At 43.4% G+C, this 26,533-nt stretch overlaps 1 protein-coding gene across 9 annotated transcripts in view; it reads left to right on the forward strand.

Moving 5' to 3' along the window:
• The window catches only part of MBNL3 (muscleblind like splicing regulator 3), a 92,082-nt gene extending 66,067 nt beyond the window's left edge, over positions 1-26,015 (forward strand). For 7 of the 9 annotated variants that reach the window (XM_050974612.1, XM_050974610.1, XM_050974615.1 and 4 more), the window contains 6 exons: positions 1,594-1,794; positions 3,233-3,469; positions 10,914-11,064; positions 15,399-15,493; positions 16,892-16,965; positions 18,841-26,015. In XM_050974612.1, the coding sequence (XP_050830569.1) occupies positions 1,594-1,794; positions 3,233-3,469; positions 10,914-11,064; positions 15,399-15,493; positions 16,892-16,948 (741 nt within the window). In that variant the 3' untranslated portion in view covers positions 16,949-16,965; positions 18,841-26,015. Of the gene's footprint in view, positions 1-1,593; positions 1,795-3,232; positions 3,470-10,913; positions 11,065-13,283; positions 13,394-15,398; positions 15,494-16,891; positions 16,966-18,840 lie in introns of those variants that run through there. The other 2 variants (XR_001990545.3, XM_050974613.1) reach the window with 2 other exon arrangements.
• Positions 26,016-26,533: the final 518 nt, after the last annotated feature.

Raw genomic sequence — 26,533 nt, forward strand, 5'->3', positions numbered from 1 at the left:
CAGGGAAGCAGGCACACAGTGCAGGCAAGCAGAAGGAGCCTTGGGAAATCTTGGGAAGGCAGCAGCAGATGTCAGGGCACAGAAAGGGGTGAACAAACAGCAGCAGCAATAAAAACTCCTCCTGCTCCTATGAGCATCCCTCTGCAGGTCTCCAGGATCACAAGTAGATTGTACTATTCAGTTGTTCCTCATGCACATCTTTCCTCCACTCTCGTCACTGTGGGTTTGGTCCATTAGCCCTTGCTGATTGCTCCCAGTGAGAAGAGGGACTGCTTTTGAGGGAGATGGGGATTGTGTTTCGGGGAGCAGGTCCTGTTTCCACCTTTGTGGCAGTTTTGGTGAAGAGGCTCGTATACCATCTCTTAGTGAATGTTTCAGGTGAATTCACTCAGCGTGTGGTGTTGCAAGCCCCCAGCATTCCCAGTCTGCACAAATCCTTCCTTCAGCAATGGAAGGAACATCTTCCCTTTGTCTCAGAAACCAGCGAGGTCCTTGGCCCAGCTGCTGGCTGTGTTTGAACCCAGCCAATGATATTTGTGCCACACCTGCTCAGTCAGGATACTTCTGCTGTATTAGGTGCTGAAAAACATAGGGTAGGTTTGCCCACACATTTGTGCAAGCCAGATGAACACTGCTGGAGCAGCTCAGGTCAGGGAAGTGCTTCTGGCCCCCAGCACTGAAGCTCTGCTGCACTCAGAGGACCTGCCTAACACAATGTAGGGACCTAAGGTGGTCAAGATCTTTATGGCCTGTTGTTCTGTCCCAAAGAGAACATGGCTCCTTGTAGCACAGCTGGGGTCTTGGACCTCGTACTAGTCCACCTGAGCCATCTTATCTGGTTCACTCTGTCATTGCTATTCCAAGCCCAAGGCTTACCTGCTCTTGCCAAAGCTATGGAATGTGGCATGTTGTGACATTAATGAGTTTGGTGTCCTCTTGCTGCCATTCACATGGAGTACAGGCTTAGATCCTTCTCCAGAATGGCTTTTGCCTGAACTCTGTTGGCTCTCTGAAACCAACCCCAGATGTGCAGGATGCCTGACCAGCCAAGTGTACTGCAGCAGAGATACCTCCCCTGACTAAATGGTGCCTTTGGTCTAACCTGAGGCCCACTGGCCATGCTAACGTGGAGCTCAGGGCAGGCTGATGGTGGATGCAGCAGTGCAGCTAATGGAGTTACCTGCTTCCAGGTCCTGAAGCTGCAGTTTACATTGGAGTCTCTCTACAGCATTGCGGTGTAGGCATACGGAAGCTGAGATGTGTATTTGGGAATGAGAAGTCTGTTTAATTTGGGCCTGCCCTAATTGCTGGCATGAAATCCTTAATTGTGTCATTAAACTATAAAGATCATCAATATGCTTTGATCTGACAAATAAAGATGCCTTGTATTCAGGATGAGTCACAAATCTGTGAGTCAGGAGAAGCGAATGGATCGCAAATACATGGCAATAAATGAATAGATTGGAGAGCACAGCATTTTGATGTGACTAATCAAATTGTCTAAAAGGATTGAAGTGTGATGCAAGGCTTTGATGGGAAATCCAAGACAGAGCTTTTTAACTAATACTTTGTTTTTCTTTTTTCTGTACACAGACAACGTTTCCTGTGACTCCATCGCTTGCAACAAGCCCCACAATGGCTTTTAGTCCCTACCTGAGTCATGTTTCTCCTGGGATGGGTTTAGTTCCTGCAGAGCTTTTACCAAATACTCCTGTCCTGGTTTCTGGAAATCCTACTGTTACAGTACCGGGAGGCTCTGCTGGGCAGAAACTGATACGTACGGATAAACTGGAGGTATTTGGACATCTGATACAATACTGCTGACAGGGATGAACAGGACATGTGGTCCCAGCTGTTGCTCTCTGCTAAAATGACCTGATGCAGCACAGTACAGAGTTGAACTTGCAGCTTTCCTAGCACAGGGCTGCTGCTCTTTGCCAGAGCAGACGCTTTTGCGGGGACTTTTCTCAAATCCTTGGAAATTTGGGAAAACTCACTCCTCTGGTATCAGTGGGTATTAGAGCAGGGTTAGGATTGGTTTTTTGTATGTGATCTGCCATGCTTAAAAAAAACCCAAAAAAACCAAGTAGATGGTCTGCTCTTAAACTTTGTTGGGTGGGAGATGTTTTGGAGATAACAGATGTTTCCCTTTTCTAGAGATGGGCTTATTGAGCTTTTACAGAAAACTTTAGGCATTACACTGGTGGGAGTGGAGAGTGTGTGATGTTGGAAAGACATCTCTCCCTCCTCAGTTAGCTGGACATGCTGGGACTTAATGGTGTAGGAGTTGTAAACGTCTTTCAAACCATAAGCAGAGACTCTGCAGGAGATAAGGGCTGAGGACCTGAATTCAGAGGCCCCTGCAGGTGTAAATTATAACACAGGAAGATAACAGAGAAGGGTGTCATTTCAAAACACATTGTTTTGTGTTATGTACTTTATCTTGCCTTGCTGACATCTCACCTTTCCCCACACTCAGTCTGATTGCACACTGGTACGTGAGCTACGCCACTTGCTATATTATTCAACAACTTCTCTCAGTTCCTCAGACAAGAAACCTTGCAGATTTTTTGTGAAACCTTTTTGTCTGCCTCTGATGCTTCAGTGGTCATAACTTAGGAGGATCTGTGAGATCCTAGTACAACTAGTAATTTTGGCAGCACCTTCAAACACATTGCTGTGTAACTAAATGTGCTGTCACGTAATGCCAGGGTCGGGGTTTTACTGTGAAGGGCAGGGAGGCTATTTATGTGAAAGAGGCACCTTATGTTTAAGAAAAATTACTTGTTGCAAATAGCAGTAGCATGTAACATTTAAAATTAAATGTCTTGCCTAAGATTGTGCTCCATAACAAATACATAATCCAGGTGAGACACAAATGGCAGAGTTATTAACATTTAAGCTTTAGAGGCAGGGGAAGAATCCTGAGCTGCAAAAGTTTTGTCAAAATAACATTGATTTTCTGGGGTCACTGTCCATTCTGCACAAATTCTGTACTTCACTTGCATTTGGTAATTTGCCTTATTAATGTTGGGGTTCTTTTCACCCCCTGAAGCAGTTGTGAGTAGAACCAGCTACCCCTGTGTCTGTTGATATACATGCTACCCCAGATGAGCGTGGATTTAGAATATGCACATGGTTTAATGTGGCCAACTGAACTGATATTCTGTGTTGAAAATATTGAATGAAAAGTAACTTCATCTTCTGCTCAACAATGTGACTTTCTTTTAAGGTTTGTCGAGAGTTTCAGCGTGGAAATTGCACACGTGGTGAGAATGATTGCCGCTATGCTCACCCTATAGATATTGCAATGATAGACACAAATGAAAATACTGTTACAGTTTGCATGGATTACATCAAAGGTCGATGCTCTAGGGAGAAATGCAAGTACTTTCATCCCCCTGCACACCTGCAAGCCAAAATCAAGGCAGCTCAACACCAGGTGAACCAGACAGCTGCAGCTGCAATGGTAAGTAGAGCTCTTCTCAAGGTGCATTTCCATTGCTAAGAGATTCCACGTATCATATGTGTCATTTGTGGAAAAGTAGAGAGCTTTGTAAATGGCTGACTAGAGAGCTGAGAGCATGTGCAAGATGCATCCCATCTCTTCATCCTGTCTCTGTGCTCACCACAGCATGAAGCCCTCAGTGGCACAGTACATCTCACCAGGTAGGGACATGGTACCCAGCCCTGTGGTTTGGTGACATGACATTGTGATGTGACATGAATGCAAATGCAGCAGCACCCAACACCTTCCCTGGCTGAGTCATAGGGGTCAGTTCAGCTTCCTCAATACACAATATATCCTTTTCAGGGAGAACCTGGCCTGTTCTCTGCAAAAAGCAGATGGTATCAGTTGCCTGAGCTTAGCAAACTTGTGTCCGATACCTTTGCCAAGACTTAGTGAAATTACAAGACAAAAACCAAGGGTGACTTCCTGACTTGTTTGATGCTTTGGACGTGGTAGAGATGGTCCCACTTGCATTTTAAGTTGAACTGTGGCTACTTACATCTATAGTTCCAAACATTAGTCAAGGAAGACTCACCAGGTGACCCCTAGCTCGTATAAATGTTTGCCATTCTGTTGAGTTGGGTTTAATGGAACCTGTTAATTCCAGAGATGAGAGAGCTGGGGAGGGAACAAGAGGCCCAGGGGATCTTATCCATATGCATAAATTCCTGATGTGGGAGGCAAAGAAGGTGAAGGGAAGCTCTTCCCTGTGGTTCCCAATAAAAAGATAAGAAGCAATGGGCATAAATTGAAATTCAGGACATTCCATTTAAACATAAAGAAAAACTTATTTACCAAAGAAAGATCTAGCACTACAACAGGATTCACTGTCCTAGTAGATACTGAGAACCTGTATCTGAACCTGAATGGAGTGTAAAGCAAGCTGCTGTAGTTGACCCTGCTTTGAGCAGGGTGTTGGTCTAGCTGATCTCTAGAGGTTCCTTCCATCTCTTCTATGATTTTTAAAATTTTTCTAATTAATATTTAAAAGGCTCTTGCTTCCTCTTTGATTTAGAATTAAGGCTACTAAAATTTTTCTAAATACCTTATTTTTTTAAGATAGTAAAGGAGGTTGCTTTTAATTTATAATGAAATTTAACACAGAGCCAGGGCAGTTCTAGAAATTAAACAAGTGCCCTCCTTGTAGCATCAGTATTACCTGGAATGTAATTTGAACAATTAATTTATACTGCAGTATTTATTTGTCCTGCAGAGTTTATTTATTAGTTTTCTTACTGTTTTTATTGTTGTTGAAATAAGAGTCCAGGTCTGTTGAAAAATAACCTTCTGAAATGAAACTCCTGTGTTCTTCACAATTGAATCTTTACTTTTTCACTAATTATCTAGGACACTGCTACTTAACCAAAGCCAATGCATGTTTTATTCATCCAGCTGGCTTCTCTTAAAAATGTAATTAACCCTATTTGTATGCTGTTAACGAGAACCTTTAAAATATTTATAGATGGCTTGTTGCATCACCCCGCTACCAAAACAGCCTACATTATTCATTAACTTTTCAAGGTTTGATGCATTTACTGTACCTGTTGAGGTGTAAGACTTTATTAAAGGGGAGAAAGGTACTCCATTTTCTTGGAGGGAAAAACAGATTCCAGGCTATGGGTCTACGTTCTAAAACAGATTTAGAATGACTTCAAATCTAAATTCAGCATTTCTGAAGGACCCAATGCTGCAGTTACTTGATGTGCACAAGTAGCAGCTTTACTCATTCCTGCTTGGCTGAAGTCAGTGCAGCACTGGATGAACTGGGTAAGGCTCTGTCCCCAGTTCAGGACAGCACTTAAGCATGTGCTTGAAGCTCCCTCCTTTTCCAGTGGTCCTTTCTCCTCCATGAGTGCTCTGCTGGCCTCTGCATGGTGTGTAGGTGCAGCATGAGGGCTGGAGCCCAGTGCCAGTCCCTGTGCAGGTGCTGATCCCTGAGTGCTCCTGCCCTGCTGTGCCTGCTGATGTGACAAAGCTCCAAAGCACGTGTCCTGTGATGACATTTCTTTACTTTTAAAACTTACCGAGGCAAAATAACTGACTTGCCACTAGGCCAGGTAATTACCCAGCCACCCCATGTTGTGCATGCCTCGTCTTTTTAATATATTGTATAATGCATTCACTTTTTAATTTCTTTTTCTCTTCGCCTTCCCAAATTGTTGCTCTCTCTTGACACACCTCTGCTTGCTGTTTTTGTTACTGTGCTTGATCCCCCTCCCCGGCCCATTGCCATCATGTGCTCGCTGCCTGCTAATTAAGACTCAGCCAGCTGTCAGATCACTGAAGCGACCGCTCGAGGCAACCTTTGACCTGGTACTTGGACCTTTCACCTTCTCGCTTTGCACGTAACCATCTTAATCTGCATGAAAGCCTTCTGCTCTTGGTCTGTGGTGTTAGTCCCTGGGGAGACTGCCCATCCCAGCCAGAAATGTTCAGTGTGCGTTCAGACATGCCAATCCTGAGCCCCACATACCATCCATTAACGTCTGAGCTTTGCCTCCTGAAGCCTAGATGTGTTTTGGAGACAGTGAATAATCTCGGGGGGAGGCAGCTCTGGCTTTTGAAGTGTTTTTCCAAACACTGGCAGCTTTGGAGTCACAAGATGCAATGTTTGAGGGAGAATTTAAGAATTTAGCTCATTAGATCTGCAGTGTGCTCTAAATGCCAGAGGACTGGGTGGTTGCGGGACAGATCCAGTAACTTAACTTTGTATTCCCAGCATCACAGCCTTGCCTGGCAGTGCCATGCTGGTAACTGCCCTGCATGAGAGCATTCTGTGTAATGAACACAAGTGAGATTTAGGGGGAAGAGGGCTAAACAGCATCCTTGGGTATCTGTGCTGGGAACTGAAGCAGGTGCAGTGTGGGAATTGGCTCATGCATTGGGTAACCTGGGGAGGTGGCTGTCCCTTCAGCTGGCTCTGTCTGTGGTTCATCCCCCATGCCCAGTGGGATAGTGTCCGCAAAGGGACCTTGCTCTGGGTGACTTTCGCTTCAGTCTCAATCATGGAATCATGGAATCTGAGCTTTTGCCTGCAAGCTGTCTTCATATATGCTGGCCTTGGTTGTTTTATGACTCCCAGATAACAGATTTTACCTAGCTTTATGATTCTCATACTGAGGCAAAAGCCATACTTACAGTGCTGTCAGTCCTGGCTCCATAGAAGACAACGCCTTCCTGTTTTCCCAAAGAATAAGGGATACAATACATTTTAAAAGAAAGAGCTCCTGTTGCCTAGCTATAGCAGGGAGAGGGAAGAGTAGACACATAGGAGCTGTGAAACCATCAAGCTGATGTTGTGTCTCATTCCCAGACCTAGGGAGGAGAAGCTGAGCTGCTCCCCTTCCTCTTCAAAGACTTATTTTTGAGTTTAAGTAGTGAAGAGACTTCCTTATCAGAGTTTTAGGCAGCAGCGGCAGGAAGACTTACTAGAACTTAGCTTCTGCCGGTAGTGGTGGAATGATGCTGTGAATGGCATCACTTGCTCTGCTCACAGCTGACACAGACACGGCCCCAGAGCCAGAGCAGTCAGGACCTGCACAGCTGCCCTCTTCAAGAGCCGCCACTCTGAGGAGACATGGTCTGGCAGAGAATTGGAGAGCCCATTACTGCTCCCCCACTGAACAAACCCTCTGAGAGAAGCTGCTTTGTACAAGTCTTCCTGCTCTGACCAATTGAAAAGTTGGCAGCCACTTGTTAGGATATGTCACCTCCTCTGAACCCTTCATGAGTGATAAGAACATGCATGGTCTTCAGAGGAAACTGCTCACTTTGCTTCTGCTGCTTGACAGGGGATGGGTGCTACCTCTGCCCTCTCTCAGATAATTCTGTTTGTCATGCCTGGCAGCAGACCCAGCCCCTCCTTGCTGAGTGCAGAAGGGTGAAAGTGTGATCTGGTCCCAGGAGATAGAGATCTGAGAGGAACTTTGAGGTGCAATTAAATTGTTTGTTGCAAAGATTTAATCCAGTTCTTGTCTTGTAAAAAATAACGAGAGGTTTGTTAACCAGCACGTGGGAAAATCTGACTTTAGCATGAAGTGGTTTTTTATCTGTCAGTCTTGCTGAAGAACTGCTTTCCATGCCATGCAGAGCAGTGGCACAAGCCTCTTTGTTCAGATTCTCATTTGAGCAGGAATGTGGCTTTCCCAGCCTAAAAATGGGAGGCTGCCTGGTATTTAATTAGTGGAAATTGTTTCTTTGGATCAGTGCAGCACTATCACATGGATTCTAAACTGAATTAACCCTTTCACTGGTGCAGATGGCCAGATCCTGTTGCGAAGGTTGCATACCCATGTATGCACACAAACACACAGGGAAAAAATAAAGTCAGGAAAAATTACTGTCCAAGAGCTGCTGCTGTAATTGTGGTGGTCAGAGCGTGTCCAGAAGGAAAGCACAAGCAGCTGGATGAGGTAAACTCATCAAGAAAGTTCTTTACTAGGAGGGTTTAGTCTAATTCCACTGCTTCAGTGTGACGCTGGCTGCAGAATTTGGTGGTGAGGAGTCTCTGTTGCCTTTTGGATATTCTGCTTGTAGGATTCCTTCAGAACCAGGCCATGGTGCAAGAAAGAAAAGTTGTATCCCCTCGAGCTGCTACAATTCCTGCCGGTCCTGACTGATACAAAAATTGTAGCCCATGTCAAATGAGACACATTAGTTTTGTGCTGTGTCCCTGCCAGCTTCCCTTGCAGAAGCTGTACGGGCCCAACTTCATCATGTGCAGATGCCTCTTCAAGGCATTATAGATGGACCTTTCCATGAGCATGTTCCTGAGGCTCTTACCTCAGTACACAGGCTGGAAAAGGGCTGAAGCCAGATTGTTCTGTGTCCTTGGCCCTCCTACTCCTTGGTATCTAAAATAAGATTGGTTGGCAACTGGAGGAGCCAGTACATCTTCATGTATCCTGTGGGAACACTCTTGCAGCTGCTGGGGTGGAGGGGTGACCCACAGGGCTGCGTCAAACCAGAAGCAGATCAAGATGGGTTCCTAGATACTGCATTTATTTGTGTTTCTCTACCTGGCTGCTGTTGAGGGAGCAACAGTGAGGCTGCCATAGTTCCTTTCTTTCCCTTGCTCCCAAGGGGCTGTAGCAGGTTAGGGGAGGGATGGTGATGCTGGAGAGATGATGGGGTAGTCTGATGTGTCTTGACATCTCTGGGGCCTGCTGGTGTCTCTCTCTGACTGCAGTGCTTTGCTTTGGAATTGTCCTGTGATGCGCTAGGACATGACAGCAAGGACATGAACAGCCTTCAGCTGTTCTCCTCTTGGCAGTGCCATTGTGGGGTTTGGGGTGGTGACAGCCTTTGGCCAGAAGCAGGGAGTCAAAAGTCCATTATGTGCCTAGCACAGTTACTTTGCTATAATTAGAACATTCTTCTTCTGAGGCAGATTTTGGAAGTGTCTGAAAAGGATCATTTAGCAATTGGGTACCATAAGGAGCATGAATTTAAGTAGCAAGTTCTTCAGTTGTTCTAAAACTGTAAAACCTCTGTGATGTACATGAAACTACTCCAGACTGTGTAAGCTACAGATCTGTCCCGTGCCTGGAGGAACATTCACATAGGTATCATTAAATAGACAAGTTGTAGATAACAGGCAGATTTAACACAGATACCAATGAAAGCTTACCTAGAAATGAAAACTCATGTATATGAAAACTCATATACATCATCCTAAAATATGGATCTTAAGTAAAAGATTTTGGTGTCTGTGTCTGAGAATATTGTCCCATCTTTGACTGCTGTCTTTTGGTAGCAGCCAGAAGAAATCTGGGAAAACTAAATCCTAGTGCTGAGAGTGGATGCCCACTAGGATAGGCAAAGGATGCGTGCATGTCTGAGGGCAGTTTTGCAAATGCAATTTCTTCTCATTTTCTTTTTTAATATTAAAACCACTCAAAAGCAACCATGTGAGCAGAGATAGGATGGAGTAATGTTTGCCTGGAAGTATGTTGCTTAACATTTCTCAGATGAGCAGTCTCCTATAGCAAATTAAAGTGAAACCTGTTTCTAGATGGCGACAAACTGTTGCAAGCTTTCACTTACATTCTGTTGTGTGTTGATTTTGCATAACGCTTTAAAATCTCTTTACTTGTGTCCTTTCTTCTGAGTATTGTGTGTTTGTAGCTTTAACCCTTCATTAGCCAAACCTTCTCCATTACCTACCATTCATTTATGACCTATTAAAATAAAAGTAGGAGTGATAACCCTATTTTTCAGCCATTGCTTTGCTACATGATACAGACTAACAACTAGTCAGAAATGACCTGATTCTGCATGACTTCCACGTGCGTAAATCTCATTGACGTCAATGGGAGTGTTACGTGCAAAAGGACTGCGGGGCATAATTAAAAAGGACCCTTTTCTATCACAATGTGGAGAAAAAAACGTGGTTTCTTACTTGGGTACAATGAAAAGCTGTAAATCATTAGAAACATTCCTGTCTCTTAAGAACCTGACATACTACTTTGCTGTTGAGACATGCTTGGATGAATGATGAGTAACTCACTGAGAAAAGTTCCTGAGTTGGGTTAATGCTTTTTACCAAGTCTGATCATGAAACAGGTTTGACGGGCTGGAAGAAGCCCGGTGGTGTGATAGAATGAAAAGAAGGGATTTGTCAATGGCTTTTTCCACTGTTAATAATGAGTGAGCAGTATTTGACTGATGGAGGCCACCTTCTATAAAGTGGGATCTGGTCCAAATCTGCTGGTGGTGGGCTGTGCCTCGGTGTGAGCGGTGGAGAATCAGGCCTGGTCTTGACCATGTTGCTCAGCCTCTCTACTAACAAGTGGAAATGCATTTTACTGTGAATGTAATGTTATGTGTGTAATTGGCAACAGCTACAGTTTTACCATCTGGACACATGGGTTGGCTGCACAGTATGCACACTTCCACACATGCACACATACATGTAGGCAGGTGTTGAACCAGAGGCAAGCATCCATATTTTTTCCATTGGCATTTGTTGCTTACGCTAATCTTCTTGGGTTTTAGTCATCTACTATAGTTCTCCTGTTTGTTTTGGGGTTTTTAATGCTTGTTGCCTGCAACTGCTCTTTGTAGCATCCTGTCCAGGTGATCACCTCTCCCCTTCCATTTCCCAGTGCTTTTTTCTCCCTCTGTACCCAAGTCAGTCCTGCTGAAAAGCTCCTTAGCATCCCTCCTCTTTCTGGACTCTGCCCCTCCTCCTGGTGCATTTACTAACTGCTTACCTAGTGAAGCTGTTGTTTCACCTCCTACTCGTACTGTGACTTAGCTGCTCTTCTCTTTCCTGTCTCGCTAAGTTGATAGAGTTGCAGGTGATTTGCAGCCAAGACCCCCTGTTATTTATTGCATGCTTGACCTACATCTGGGCCCCTTTATTTACTCCACTTGTCTTTAATGACTCCCTTATCCACAGGCCCTGCCGCCTGGTGCACTTCAACCTTTACCAAAGAGGCCAGCACTTGAAAAAAACAATGGTGCCACCACAGTCTTTAACCCAAGCGTTTTCCACTACCAACAGGCTCTAGCCAACATGCAGTTGCAACAGCCTGCATTCATCCCTACAGGTAAGTGTCTCCTTGCTTTTCCAGCATCATGCTTGTTTATTTTATGACCTTGGTGTTCAGCTGATGAACAGTTTTGTAAGAGTCTTTAGCAAAAGAATATTGGTGTGTAGTTTCATGTTAAAAATGGATGAAGAATTAACATCTGTTGTTTGACTTTTTTCCCTTCACCTACTGCAATTTAGAGCTTTTCACGTGTAAAGATCCTTCTTAGCCCTTTATGTGTGGTTTGGGGTTTTTTTAAAGCAGTCAAACTAAGAAAAATGTCTGCATGTTTCTTGAATTCATACTTTCTGTTGTTCCTCCTTATGGTTCAACTGGTTAATCCCAAATTAATTCTTTGACTCTTGTGTAGTGGTCTTTTGGACTCATGTTAAAATGTCTGTGGACCTCTATGCCTGCTCTTTTGAGGCTGTAGGCACCTCCCTGAGCTTGTATCTCACTGACCTACATATTGCAGCAGCTGTGATGTTTATAGAGGGAATGGTTAGTCTTTAGTAAATACAAATTATATAATCCTCTTTAAAGGCATATATTTCCCTCTTCCTTGTCTTTTGACCAGTACAATACCCTAAGCTTTTTAAAAGCAATTTAACTCCCAGCTTTTATTGTACCTTTAAGGTCTCAGAGTTAAATTGAAAGATGCAGTTCAGTAATTCTTATAGATATGGAAGTATTAATGTGGCAGATGTGGCTATCTTCTGACTGGCCAATTAACTGCAGCCAAATGGAAAATAAAACCTGCTTGGAGTGGAAAGTATTATAAGTGGCTGAATTAGGAATATTCCAGATAGCTCATATTTTAGTATCATTATTACCATTCAGAGTATCATAGGAAAATTAATGCCCTGTGTTTTTAATGTTTAATGCTGTATTTATTTGTCGGATAATACTTACAAAAATACACAGAGTGTTTCTCTGGGCTGACCCCTGGAGGTGAACACACAGTGGACTTGCACCTTGGCACTGTTTTCTTTGGGGTCAGGGGAAAAGCTTTAGAGACAATCTGGTCCTGAGAGCAAGGTAGAGTGGGGACCTAAACCCTGTGCTCGTGTGGCCTTTCTGTTATGAGAGCCTTTGGAAACACTCAGAACTCAGCAGCTACCAAGATGTTCTTCCAGGGAGGCAGAATCTCATGCAGAGATGGAGTAGTAGCCTTTTACCTTGTGCTCTGCAGAACGTTGGAAAGACTGGGCTGAGCTGACCTTACCACAGCTCTGGCAGGTGCCAAGTGAAATACTTCAGGAAACACGGAGACCTTGGGGAATGCCAAGTCCCCAGCTGGCTACACACTGCTCCTCCTCAAGGTCACAGTTGCCAAAGTTGACATAAGGACAGGAGTTTGTGATGGAGCGCCATAAATCAGCTGTGCCCAGCCCTCGCTGTGCTGGTACGGGGCTCATGGCAATGAAATTACACACAGGGCTGATGCATAACAGGGCTGCTTACTGGCACCTGCTCTGTCTGAAGACATTAATGCTGGGCAGAGCAGCAAATTTCCAGTCAGAGGACAGGTCTGTGATGCATTTATGTTACACATCAGACTCCAGCTCTGGGCTGGGCCTTGGCAGTGCTTAGGAGGGCGAAGCAGAGAGGTGGCATGTCGCAGCTCTTGCTGTGGGGAGGGGAGGGAGCTGTTGCTTTTCTTAGTACCTCCTGTTCAGTTGAGAGATCAGCATCATGGGTTGCCATGGCAGGGGGGAGTCAGGCTGTCTCTTGAAAATGGCATCACCACTGCAATTTTTTCGAGTCCAGAAAAATAAATGCCTCTTTCAGCTTAAACTAGAGACTTTGAATCACGGTCCCTAGTTGCAGGAGTAAATTGCTTTTGGAAAGTCAATTTTAACATGAGTGTGACATTCCTCTAAGGGCAATTTGTTTTCTGTTGACACAAACAGAGAGAAATCAGCAATACCCAATACCCAAAAAAATCCCAAACCACCCTGATTTCTGAGATCAATCTTATAATTTAATACCAAGGTGGGAGGAGTTTTTTCTCTACTACCCAAGAATTAAAGAATTAATTTGGTTTGCTGTGATCTCTTTAAACTGAGTTTAAACTATTGATATACCAATATGCAGAATCTGGTTGCATGTGCTTAAATACTGAATGCTGCAAAGAGAATACCTGCTTTTTAGTTAAAGTGATATCTAACACTGAAGCTTCACTAATGAAATATCCCTTTTGTTCATCTTTCCACGCTTCAATGCATGGTGTGCAGGGTCAGTTCTGTGCATGACACCCACTGCAAGCGTTGGTAGGTTTTTCTACACAAACTTCTCAACTTCTCCTAATCTGAAAGAGACTGCAAGTTAGTATGCATCAGTGAGAACCTGGATGGCTGAGTGGTGTGACTGTCTATCCGCTGTCTTCTTTGAGGCTTAAATGGTTGTATCCCTTTTAATTTCTGTGCAGTGCAGTGTTTCATGTGACTTACAATAAGAGAATCCAAGGTGATGTGTTCCCACCCCTATTTAGTTCTGCTTCAGAGACAAGAATCTGTCACTTAAATGTCTTTACAACCCATTTAAGTCATCTCACACAAGGAAATAGAAGTGGGAGGGTCCTGTTGGCTTTTTTTTTGTTTTGTTTTATTTTGTATCAAGGTACAGGCAGACTTAAGTTTGAATTTTTAGTTGTCCTTCTGAGGAGATTTTAGGAGACTGGTTTAACAAGGTGCTAAGGAGGAGCAGTCAGCCCCTCTGCCAGAGCAGGGTGCTGCTTGTACAACAAGAGAAGCAGGGTTTGGACCATGGACTGGCTGGAGAGTCATCTCTGTAGGACAGTGTTAGGTGTGCAGTTACAGGAGATCATAGGGAGGTACCACTGCAGTTGCACGTGGGATAAAGGGAGGCAGTGAGTATGTGCTCATTAATGCTGCAGGGATCCACTCTGTTCAGGCTCAGCATCTGGGTCTTGATGAAACCTCCGGAGGCCTTTGAGGACCTTCCCCTCTTGGCTACAGCTGCTGGGCACAGGAGGGCGGGTGAAAGCTGAGCTTTCATCCTCTAGCCAAGGTTATGCAAAACTACCAGCATCCAGGTGTGTGCCTGCTTTAGCCAGAGGGAGAGAGCAGGAGCCCTGGGAGGGGGTGCAAGGCTTTCCAAGAGCAGGTCTGGAAGCTCTGGCATGAATGGCTAAACACTGCTCTTGAACCTGCCGATCCCTATAGGCCAGGGAGGACACATTGCTTGCATGATGGGGAGCTGAGTCCCTCAAATGCACCTCTGCCTGTAGGAAACCCCAACCCACACCTTCCAACATCTCGTGGCCGGAGTGTTCCCAGCCACAGGCACACGCTCCCTCCCTGCTGGGGCTGGCCGTGGAAGGCAAGTCTGCTGCCCCACCGCATGTTTGTGGGGATGGCTGGACCTTCCTCTGGGCTCCTGGACCCCACAAATCCCCCTCGGGTTTGGGGGATGCCCGTGTGTGCACCAGAGCATCCCTTCCAGCACTGTGCTCTGTACTGTGCTCTGCGGGACATGCAGCTTCAGGAGGCTGCCAAGCTCCCTGCTGCCGTGTTGTCCTTTTGGATGCTCTTCCTGCAAATTGTAGCTGTTCAGATGCATTTGTGTATTTTTCCCCTCTCTGTCCCTTCCCCTCTCCATCCCCCCACCCTGCAAGAGGGGAGTTTTGCCAAATCCTATAGAATTAGGGTGGAAAGGGAGCATGCTGAATTTGTACGGAGAGAGCTCAGTCTGCCAACCGCTCGTTTGCCGTGCCTCCAGCTCTGTCCCATGCCAAAACATTGTCCCCGCTAGAGAGAGGCGAGAAAACCTGGTGAAAGGGCTGCGGCAGCCGCTGCAAAGTGCATCATGTACCTCTGGTTGCTGGCGGGGACGGGGTGGGGAGGGAAGGGGACAAGCTTTCCCAGGCGGGCGGGAGGGTGCGCTTGCCAAAATGTCCCCACCCAAAGGAACGTGCACTGGCTGTGTCTAACTCCCCACGGGTGCGAGCTGACGTGGGCTTTTGCTAGCACACCCATCCTCTCCCCCCTTTGGAAATTTGGCCCTCGGAGTCTAATACATCATTGTTCTGCTTATAAATGTACTAAGTGTTGAGAATGTTTTGGTTTTTTCCTTAATTATAATTGTAATTGGCTTTTCCCCTTCTCTCTTGTTTATTTTTTTCCCAACGCTGTCTTGCTTTGCACTGTGATTGCATGCTGCGCCCCGATGTGTCCTTCATGACGATGTCACATGGCTTGTTGCTGTGATTCCTGCCACGCCCCCAAATCCACCACATGTTGCCATGGTTACATAAAACCAACCAAACAAACAAAATATATATACGCTCCACCCTCCTGTATGTCGCTTCCATGGTTCCCTTCCGAAAGTGCCCATGATGCACGGTGCTACGCCCACCACTGTGTCTGCAGCAACAACTCCTGCCACCAGCGTCCCCTTCGCTGCAACAGCTACCGCCAATCAGGTTTGGCCCTTTCAATGGCTTTCTTTCACGTGTTCAGATCTTGAGGACCGGGCGAGGGCTGGATCCCGTGCGGGGTCGAGCGCTGTCCCGCCCGGCTCGGCGCAGGCTGGGGCGCGCAGAGGCAGCGTGTGCGTGTGTGCGAGCGTGAGGCCGGGGATGGACAGGGGCCGCTCCTGCCGCCTGCGGGACAGGCTCAAGCCCGGCCGGAGCGTAGGGATGGGCGATTGGCAGGGCCGCAGGCTCTCCTCCAAAACCACACCTCCCCCCCGGGTCCTCCAAACACGGGCGGTGAATCTCCCGGGTGTAGAGTCATGCAAAGACCTGCAGCACTTCTGCTTTCAGTCTCAAGCAGAAATACCACCCCGAGCATCCTTCCGTGTGGTATTTTGGCTTGTCCTCTCTGGACTGGAAAGTGGAAGTGGAAATACAAAGTGGCTTCCCCCCACCACTAAATCGGACTCTGAAAACTACCAAACAACCAAAAACCAAAAATCGGGGGTGAGACTGTGAAGTTTCAAGTTTTTTTATGCCAATAGCATGTCACCCATCCCTACAGAGAGGACTCTGGATGTGCAGTACGTGCCATTGTAGCACTGCCATAAGTGTACAGGATTCCATGCATGTGTGCCGAGTCATAATTCTCTCCAAAACTTTCCTCTGAAGATACTGAGTGTGATGGCTGCTTCTGCACCAGTCCTGAACTGTATACGCACAACCTGTCTTAGTGATGCGTCCTGAAAATTTGGTGTGACACAACTTCCTCCAAAAAATTTTTCCCCCAGGAACTAATTTTAGCATTTTTATTTGTCATGCTCTCAGGTTTAGAGCTATTGCAAAGAAATCGGGGTGTCACTTTGCTCTGTAGGAGGCTGTTATCCATGCTGAATACCAATAATATCTCTGGGGGCATCCTCTAGGCTTTTGCTGGTGTGAGGTCATGAGGATTTCAGTAGGAGTTTTGCCTGCATAAGTCCTAGGCAGAGTTTTATTGCTCGCAGTAGGAATTGCCAGTCTTTTTCTGTGCTATGTTGTTATTTTCAGGTAGAGCAGGTCTTACTCAGACTTGTATTGGTCATGAGAGGAAAGCAGAAGTTGCTGTGCAGCGTTTCTCTGTGGTGGCTGTGTGAGTCCTGTTTGAGGCAGACAGTTTCAGGGCATTTCTGTTTTACTTGTAGTCTATGGAGTCAAAATCCTGGTACAATCACCAGGTACTCCCCAAGGCATCAGTAGTGGTGCAGCTACATTGTACTTTAAGTGTAGCAAAATAAAGACTTGGGAGTGGATCCTGTTTTATAAGACACTGATGTACATATTAATCTGATACTGAACACAGAATGAACAGCCGGATCTCAAGGCAACATTTTAATGTGTTGTGTTCTTTGTTTTTTTTTGCTGTAGATATCCCAGTTATCAGTAGATGAACTGAGTAGCAGCATGTTTGTTTCACAGATGTAGAAGTTCCCGATAGAACAGTAAGTTCCTTTTTGGTATTTCTCTTTATGGTGAATTGATTTGTACATGGGCACTGCATCCCCTAAACACTGTGCTGGCTCATGGGGTCCCATGGGCTCAGGCAGAGAGACTGAGCCCATGGGACCCCATTGGCTTCATGCTCTGCTGACTCAACAGGAACTCAGCTGCTGCAGCACAAATGGACCAGCCCTGTGGTTTATAACGAATTTCCTGTGTCTCAGGTACCTGTGTTGTGGTGGTCACAACCTCCCTGTGCACCCCCCAGTCCCATGGCTCTGTTTACAGATTGCTCTTGCTCTGCACAGCTCCCAGCTGCCTGCAGATGCCTCAGGGATTTGCAGTGTTGATGGCAAGACTGCTCTGGTAATGAGTCAGCTGAAAAGGTGGAACTTCTCTTTTGCTGTTAGTGACATATTTTCTTTCCTGGGGTAAGCAGGATTGGGTCAGCAGCAGCTGCTGTGCATCTGCAAGGCTGGCTTGGTCTGGGCAGAAGTCTGCTGGTCAGCTGCAGAGAGGCCCTGGCTTATGAGGGGTTAGAGACCAGAATGAATGTCATGAGCAACATAGTCTTCACCCCACCTGTAGATCCTGGGCTTCCCTAAGAGGAGTTTTCTCTGAGGGGAGTGGTGGAGGAATTTGTCCTTGGAGTTACAGAGTACTATTTCAAAGCCATAGCAGCAGTGTCATTTTTCCATTGCTTTTCTTTGTGAATTTTAGCTGATGTTCATGAGCTAAAATCTCTGGGTAGTTTCAGTTCTTGACTGTGTTTTTTTACCTCAAGAGCGTTCAGCCAATTCAACAAGAGGGCTTTCTCAAAGCAGCCATTTTGTATATGCAGATATGCAAACCCATTTCTTCCTTAGGTCACATATTACAGGCAAGTCCTTAAATACTGGAAATTAATTTGGCAAGCAATTCAGTAATGATATCTATTAGCAATCAACAGAAGCTACTTTCTCAGTGGTAGCCCTTATCTCTGCTGACCTTAATTAAGTACCATATGTATACATGACCTGCTAACTGTGGCTGTGGACCCTGTTCATGAGGGGTGACACCAAGCTTATCCACATTAGTGAAAATGTTGTTCATCTTAGACTGTACTGCTGTTCCAAATGGCAGACAGACATGACATGTTAACCCATTTCCATAACGTGTAAACCAGCCTGTTCCACTCAATAAGGAGATCATTTGATTGGAAAAGCTTCATCTGGAATGTTTTCAGCATTTTTTCAGGAGACTTTCCCTCAGTGGGACTTTGGTAACTGAAACCCTCGCTGCTCTGACTGGTGTTTTTCTTTTCCTCCATGGTTGAAGTAGTCCTGGTAGCCAGGCTGATTGGTCTAGCTCTGCAGGAGATAAGTTGTTGGGTCCTTCAGTGGAGGATTTTCATGAGTACGTCACAAAGAGGCAATTTGCTCCCAAAAGAGGGTCCCCTGAGTGCAGGGTTTCTGTGTCAGTGTTTTATCTCTGGGCTCAGTTGCCTAAATCCTTAGGATCAGATTTAATGTGACTGTCTAAAGGAAACAAGAGCTAACACAGATCAGGGATTCCTTTGGCCCTTTCCTTAGCTACCCTCTACTTGGCATCCCATCCAAAAATCAAGACTATTATTTGTTCACCTCCCTCTTTCACTATTTGCCCTGTCATTGTGTGAAAGAGAGAGTCATAAGTGTAGATTTAAGAGGATGCCAAGTGTGTTATTTGCAATTTCTCCCTACATCAGAAAATTAATGGAATAAAATGTCTGTCTGCAACACACTAATGACAACCTCTTGGGCAACACATTGAGGATGTAAATGTATTAGAATGATTTTTAAAATATAGATGTATTAACTTCTCACTATTTCTTTGTTGTTTTTTTCTTTTCCCTGCAGCAGACCATGTTGAAATTGTGAACAGTAAAATTATGGAGCACCAGGACTTCTTGGTGGGAAGCTGCGCATGGCCTTTCTGTATATATTCCCCTCCTCCCTCTATCATTCTCTACCACCTCTACAGTAAGCCTGTTGCAGCCTACATGTTAACCAAAAACTGATCAATGGGAATGTCAAAAAAAAAAAAAAGAAAAAAAAAAGCACTATAGAAACAATTAACAAACAGCGCTCTGTTATATGAGATATACAAGTAGGAAATTATAATAGACTTTTATAACACATTACTTTAACACACTTAATCATTTTATGACTACCATCATGATAAGTGCATCTGCACAGCGGACTGTTGGTTTACTGTATACTATCGATGGATAAATGTTTGTCTTGTTTTTAAAGTGTTATCTTACTGTTTTGTTTACATCATAGTCTATTGATTTGTTTTAAAGTGTACATCATTATCAAGTATACTCAATACCATTTTTCATTATTGTTATGTCTTAAGTTTTCATATACTGTAGGTTTTATGGGGTTTTGTTTGTTTTTTACTAAAAATGTTATTGTGGGAAACAGGAATTATGTGCTTGAAAAACACGACACAGAATGTTCTGCCCTTTGCTGGATTTTGCTGTTAATGTCAGCTGAAGTTGCTTATGTTAAATGCTCCTTTTATCATTTAAAACTTGCCTTCAGATAGTCTCCAAATTTTTAGTACAAGTGATGTGAAAAGATAGCTATCATTTTAGTCCAGTTCAGGGTTCTTCTTTCAATACAATGAGCTGATTCTGGAAACTTTTGGAAAAAAAAAGGAACACAAAAGCCCAGGCTCAGTAAGGGGACAGGAACAATTTGCTCAGACAGGGGTAAGCATCAAGGGATTTCTGCAGCTCTGTTGTCCATTGAAGTGCATTCTCAGCTGCAAACGGCGCACAATCTCTCTCGCTGTTCTCATGGTGCAGTCAAAACAAACAACAGAAAAATGGTGGTGGAGTGAGACAGCTTCAGTTGGGCAAAAGCTCATTGCATTGGAGAGGAGCAGGTGCCAGCCCTTGGCTGGGGAGGGCCCGGGGCCGTGGCTCAGCCCAGGCTGGGTAGCACCGAACCCTGGGGCTTGTCTCCACCAAGCATGCTGAAACATTTTGGCCTGAAATCTTATATGTGTCTCTTGTTGAAATTTTGTCAGCATGCCCCATTTATTTAATCACTATTTTCCATAAGTGGGTGATTATTTCCCCCATCCCTGTGATCTCTGGCCCTTTAAAGCAAACACAGCAGTAACAAAGCAGCAAAAAGCTCAGCATAAGCTTTCTGCTGAAGATAAACACTTGTCTTAATGGAGTTCCTGTCGGTCAGTGGATTTATTTTGGCACCTTCTACTTGATCAAGAGCAATGTTTGTTGCACAACAAGGGCTAGTTCTCAATACCTCCTTTTCATACGCACGAATAAAACCATTTCAGCCCGTGCACCCTGGACAGCCCTGCCTGTCGTTATGCTGCGTTGCTGAACAATCTGGCTGCAGAAATGCATTTTGGTTGAGGATACCACCAAATTCATCCCTATCATAGCTCTACAGTATCATTGGCATTATAGGAGAGGTGGATTTGCTGCTGTAAATCCACAAACTCCGTACAGGGAGAAAGAGAATCAAGCAAGAGGCCAGCTCACAGTGTCTGGAGGGGCGACCACCCCGAGCTCAGAGTGGTCCTGTAGAGTGCCAAATTCAGACACCAGATTTTCTTCTCTATTCCCAGTTCCTTGGCCTTGGTTAGATATTCTTTGTTCCCCCTCCTGCAGTATGAGCACAGACAGTTTGCTAGATGTGTATCTCCACGGGCCATGAGTGATGGTGGCACACCCAGGGCACAGCCTCTGTGCCCCAGGGCAGGCTCTGACCATCTGCCCCTGGAGACTCACTCATAGCACAAACCTTTGAGGAGCCCAGCTCAAGAAGGCTTTGAGGAATCTTTTTGTTCAATTCAGCAGACTTTGAACCAAACTTTGATAGAAAGGGGAAAAAACCATCCCCCCAAGACCTCCTTCATGGACCCTGAGTTTTGACAGTCGCTTGTGTCCGTGGATGTTCCCCAGCCATCTGTGCTCACAAGCAGAGGGGTGAAATCAGTGACTCTCATTTGTATTGGTGACCACATACCTGTTCTTTTCACCACTGTGTTTCTGTTTCCCAAAACCATAACATTGTTAGTGGAAAAAGTGGATTTGAGTACTTCCTGTTTGAAATTATTTGTGTATCAAAAATGGGTTTTGCACAACCTGTGCCAGTGCCTCAACAAAGAACAGAGCTGATCTTCTTAAGCCAGAAAGGATGCATTCAAGCTTGTATGGCTTTATGAGTTCAAGGAGGTTGAAATTTTTTCAGTGCTAAATGGATTTTTGTATATCTTGAAACTTTGATGTAACCTCCTATTTTATTTATCGACTTAAACATCTGGCATAGATGTGCATAGAATGTAAACCTAGAATACAGCTGTTTTCATGTCACATTTAAAGCACTGAAAAAAAAAAAGGCGTTTAAGGATTATTTTTTATTAAAGAGGTCCAATGAGGGATGTTCAGGGTAGTTATATTAGGTGCCACAACAGTTTTTATATTGCTGGCAAATTTAGAGTTAATTTGTAAATGAGTTTAAGGAAAGAAAAGCTTGAAGCACTAAACTTCACCAAATTCAAAACAATCTCGGCAAAAATGCCATTTTGAGGTAGCACTATTTAAACTAGTTGTGCAATGACTTGCTCTAATTTTCTTTGTTCAAGAAAGAAAAGAAAAAAAAAATCAGTCGCCAGACTATAAATTTCCTAAATAGACTATTACAAAGTCACCGAGCTAGTTAGTGACTCTAAACAAATGTCATAAAAGCATGAATATCATCCTTTATTTGACAAGAGATGTATGTAAGTTTGTTTAAATCAATATAATTTTAGTGACATTTTTATAAGCTTCCCACTTTCCATGAACCTATATTTTTTATTTATCCAAAGTTATTTCTCTTTGTCCATTTCTCTCAGCCTTATGCAAACAATATGCAAGAAATGCTGAAACTTGGATAAAACGGGTCATGCAGAGGGAAAATGAAAGCTGAGATTGATCATTTTCACGAAAAAAGGTTGTTAGTAGTTTCAATAAAAAGTACTACTACTAAACTGTAACATAAGCAGACAATAAAAGAGGGATTTAAAATAAAATGGATTCATAAAACTATTAAGATTATTTTTGTTAAATACAGTGTTTTTAGTAATTTGGAACATGATTTCACAATCAGCCGTGTTTTTTAGTTGGAAATTTTTAGCTGATGATTTTTGACTGTGTATTTTTGCATCGCAACGTTCTAGAAGCCGTTACCTCCCCGGGCAGCCCGCGCAGGTTCCCGACGCGTCTCCCGCGGCGCCGGGGCGCTCCCCACGGGCTGGGCCGGGGTCCCGCTGCTCCTCCCCTGTCCCCTGCAGCGGGGACCCTGCGGAGCTGGCACCTCGGTGGCACAGGTGGCCGGAGCGGGACACGGCGACGTCCCCTGGGCCGGCTCGGGCTGGCGCTGGCGCGGTAGGAGTAGCTCTAGGACACGCCGGGTACACAAGGATTGAGAAACTGGAGTCCTCGTTTTGTTTATCCCTTGTACATTTCACAGACATGAAAATTGAAAAAGGTGAAATTTATGAGGAAAATCTAATTTCCCATTCCTGTTGAATGGATTTAGTTTGATATTGACCTGATTTTACCATGTGCCTGTTGAAGGCCTTAGAGTATATACTGTATGTTAAAGACTGTAATAACTTTAAAAAAAAAAAAATAGTTGATAGCCTAATCCAAATGTAAATAGAGCTACAACTCATTGTTACTAGGCTACAACGCATTAATTCATGTCATATATTTTCATTTCTCTACCATTAGTTTTTAAGGTTTTCATTACTGCTTTTTTTGATATTTTTAGTAACTAATGAATTTAATTTTGAAGGAGAGTTAGAGAAAGTTTAAAATTTTTAATACATGTATTCAGCCCATTTAGTTATATTCTAAACCAACACTGAAGCATGGTAAGGTATAGAATACAGTCCATAACTAGTTTGTATAGTTTACAGTTTAAGAACAAAATTAACTTTGTATGTAACTCCTACAATGATAGATTCATTGTTAACTAATTATATTAAGTTGTTGTTGCTATGGCAACAAAACTACAACATGGCTACCTTTGTATACATTATTTGTGAAATTTTCACATGTAAATTAAAAGTGATGTGTAACAGTATGAGCTTGTTAAAGGTACAGTTCGATACTGTCAGATAAAGATATGATTGAATATTTTTAAAATCCCAAAGTCCCATGTGAACGCTGAATTTGTGTCTTTAAGGTCACTTTTTCAGTCAAGAAGTTTACAACACATGGATTTAGAGTCAGGTTTTATAGCTTGTAGAAATTGTTGTGTGGCAAGGGTTATTCCACAGTATTTTCACTTGGGAAACACAGCAGCCTGTATTTACAGCGTAGTGACCGGTCTTGCTTTCATTTCACATCCATTCACACGGTGGCAATTCAGAATTAATCAGTTTCAGTACTGTAGCTTTGCCTGCAATTTTCTTTTCTCCAGAAATTGAACACTCACACAATTACGTTACGATCAGGGCTAAATAATTAAGCATATAACTATTTTAATACTAATTTATATTAGCAAAAACTGTACATAAGAAAAAAAATATTGTGGAATGACCCCGTAACAGTGTTGAAGATACAAATATGCTGCAGTTAAACTGATTCAGTTAGTGTACGAATGTGTGAGACACACCTTTTTTGCACTTATGTACATAGTCCACGAAAGAAATCCTTGGAACTTATTTTGAATATAAAAAGTCTGTAATAATACAGGAAAAGTTTGTAAAAGAGATAGGTATTACTAAGGCTTTGAAAAGGAGGAGTTTTTTGCTATAAAACTTATCTGAAAGCATGATGTTGCTTTGCTGTTGTAAAAGCTTTGTAGTTTGCCATAGCTTATTATACAGCAGACTGATAACAGGTCAGCTCCAACCTGCAGCACAGAGAATGGGAAACGGTGTGGAATTAATTAGTAAGGTCACTAGCAAAGATTCAAATTACTTTTTTTAATCAGCCTACATTTTCAAACACACCCCAGGTCATGTTTCTGATAGGTTGTGTTCTCAGTGAATCCTATTAGGACTGGTAGGTCCATGGCAGCACACACACATTTTTCCTAGCACCTAATCCTATTTCTGTCTTGAAGTGTTTATCTGTGGGAGGTGACTGTCATTGTGGTGAGTGTTTTAAATCCCAGAGTGAATTTGAAATGTCACAACTTCTTGATTTTTATTTTTTTAACCTTTTGGGGCAAGGTAACAAAAAGGAAGGAGCTGGTGAACCATAGATGGGCAGGGATGGGTTGGGATTGTATGGGACCAGTTCTTTCTGCTGTGTGACAGCCATGGTGTGATTTGAGAGGCACAAGGTAGTGCTGCTGGTGTGGCCAGCTGGGTGCTCCAGGCTGGGACTAACAAGCCCCTTTGAGTTGCCACCAAAGGAGAGCAAAGCTGTGGGTCCTCAGTGAGCAGCCTCTTGTTCCTGTTTGCGTTGGCACTGCTGGGACTCTGCAGTGCTGGGGGATTTTGGAGCAGTTAAGTGCCTGTGTTGACCCATTTATTTTTGATTGGAACAAGTTTCGGTTTTTGTTGGATTTTTTAAATTTTTTTTTTTTTTTCTGCAAAACCCAAGCCCCAGTTTTGCTTCAGAAAAGTACCTGGTTTTGCCATGAGTCTGTCCTGACTCAAGCAGTGAGGGGCAAGTCCCCCAGAGCAGAACTGGTGGGAGGTGGCATCCAGTGTGACTGTCACCCTTGCTGGATGCCCCAGGCTGGAGCTGAGCTGTTGCTGCCAAGCCCAAGAGCTGTTCCTTGGCCAGCATTTCTGACCCCTGGCGATGCCACTGTGTGCCCAGCCAGCCCATTCTGTACCACAGGGCTGTGCAAGTGGTGGTTTGCTGAATTGGAACAGCCCCAGGGTCTTTAAAATGAGAGAAAATCAGATGTTGCTTCTCTCCGTGGTGTTATGTAATAACCTAGATTTTAATACAAAATATTCAGCTAGTTCAAGCCACCACACGATTATGGCTTCCCTTTGCCATCATCAGTTTCTATAATCAAGTTCTTTCTCATTTCTAGGATTATGAGAGAAAAATATTTTGCACTATGTGAAATGAATCATAGCTGGTCAAACTTTGTCGGGGTATGAGCATGATCATGACAACACTGCTAAAATCTTTGCTAGTGATTTTACTGACATCCTCTATCATCAAAAATAACTCTATATGCCTCTCAAAGGAGATATTTAAACATGCAAAATAACACAACTGTTAAATAAAATGAAGTTATTTTTCCAAACACACAACAGAGAGAATTACCTGACACCGAATTACAAGGTTCCAGTTCTTTATTACTGTACACAGATGCTATTTGATAGTGGTGGAAGCCAAATGATTTTGTTGCCATGGCTTTTGTATCCTAGCAGATGAGGGGATGATAAGACCATTCTTAGATTGGATTATGGGATTTTTTTTTCTTTCCAATTAGCTTTGTTTTAATTTTTTTTTTTTTTAGATCATGAAAATGAACCAACTCCTCACCCTTTATTACATCACCTGACAAAAGATCACTATTTTTTTTTATAAATAGAGAATTGTATTTTAGGCAATCACTAAAATCAAAGAGAGAATGTTCTCCTAAATTGTCAATTTTTAATTTAAATATATAAAAACATTTATACTATACTGTGTAAAGTAGATCTTTGAAGCACATTCTTCTTTTCATAGGCATTTCTGGTAAAACAATGTAAGGGAAACATTAGATATCAATTTAATGGAATAGTTTAGAAAATATACACAAATGATTACACTTAGCCCTGTGGAATTGTAAGAAATTAAAATATCATTGGATCCAGACAGGCGTAGGTTAATGCAGTATTTCAGTTCCATAACAGGATAGTTCATTCCCTCAACTGCTACCAACAGGGTGTATGCTTTGAATTTATGTTTCTTTTTGCCACATTATATTGCTGTAGTGCTTGTACGTGCTTTAGAAATGTGCATAATGCTACTCATTTTAGTATGTTACTTCTATATTGTTATTGTTTATTTTTTGATCTTTTAATAAAGTGTATAAAATTCTTGGTTATGTTTTTTATGGATCCATATCTACACATTAATAGGAGTTTACTTTAAAAACTTATCAAGTTCCAGTTTATTAGTACCAAACTTCAAAGATTCTGATGTAAAAATAATAACTAATGAATTTGAATCAATGTTATATCTGAAGTGTAGATCAACAGAATAAATTTCTTTCCAGAAAATACCTTCAGTATTTTGAATTCTGTAGCCAGTGCCTCCTTTTTACTGGATGCATTTGGCCTATCATATTAAAGTTACTAACACAAGACAGACATTTGTATTTTAGAAAAATAAAAAGTAAAACTTTCCAGATGCTGCCTTTTGGTTTCTCTCGTGCCTTAGACCTTTGGAGACACATGTGATGTGGTCTGCTTGGCTTGGCTTGTGTTTTTCCGTGCTTCCTTTCTGACCTGTCTGTGATGTGATTAGAGAGGAGATCAGAGCTGTGCATTTGAAGATAACCGTGAAGAATGAACCAACTCCCGTTCAAAGGACTGCAGCTTTTGTAGAACAGTGGT

Source organism: Serinus canaria, chromosome 4A (assembly GCF_022539315.1).
Source record: "Serinus canaria isolate serCan28SL12 chromosome 4A, serCan2020, whole genome shotgun sequence".
Lineage (NCBI taxonomy): Eukaryota > Metazoa > Chordata > Aves > Passeriformes > Fringillidae > Serinus > Serinus canaria.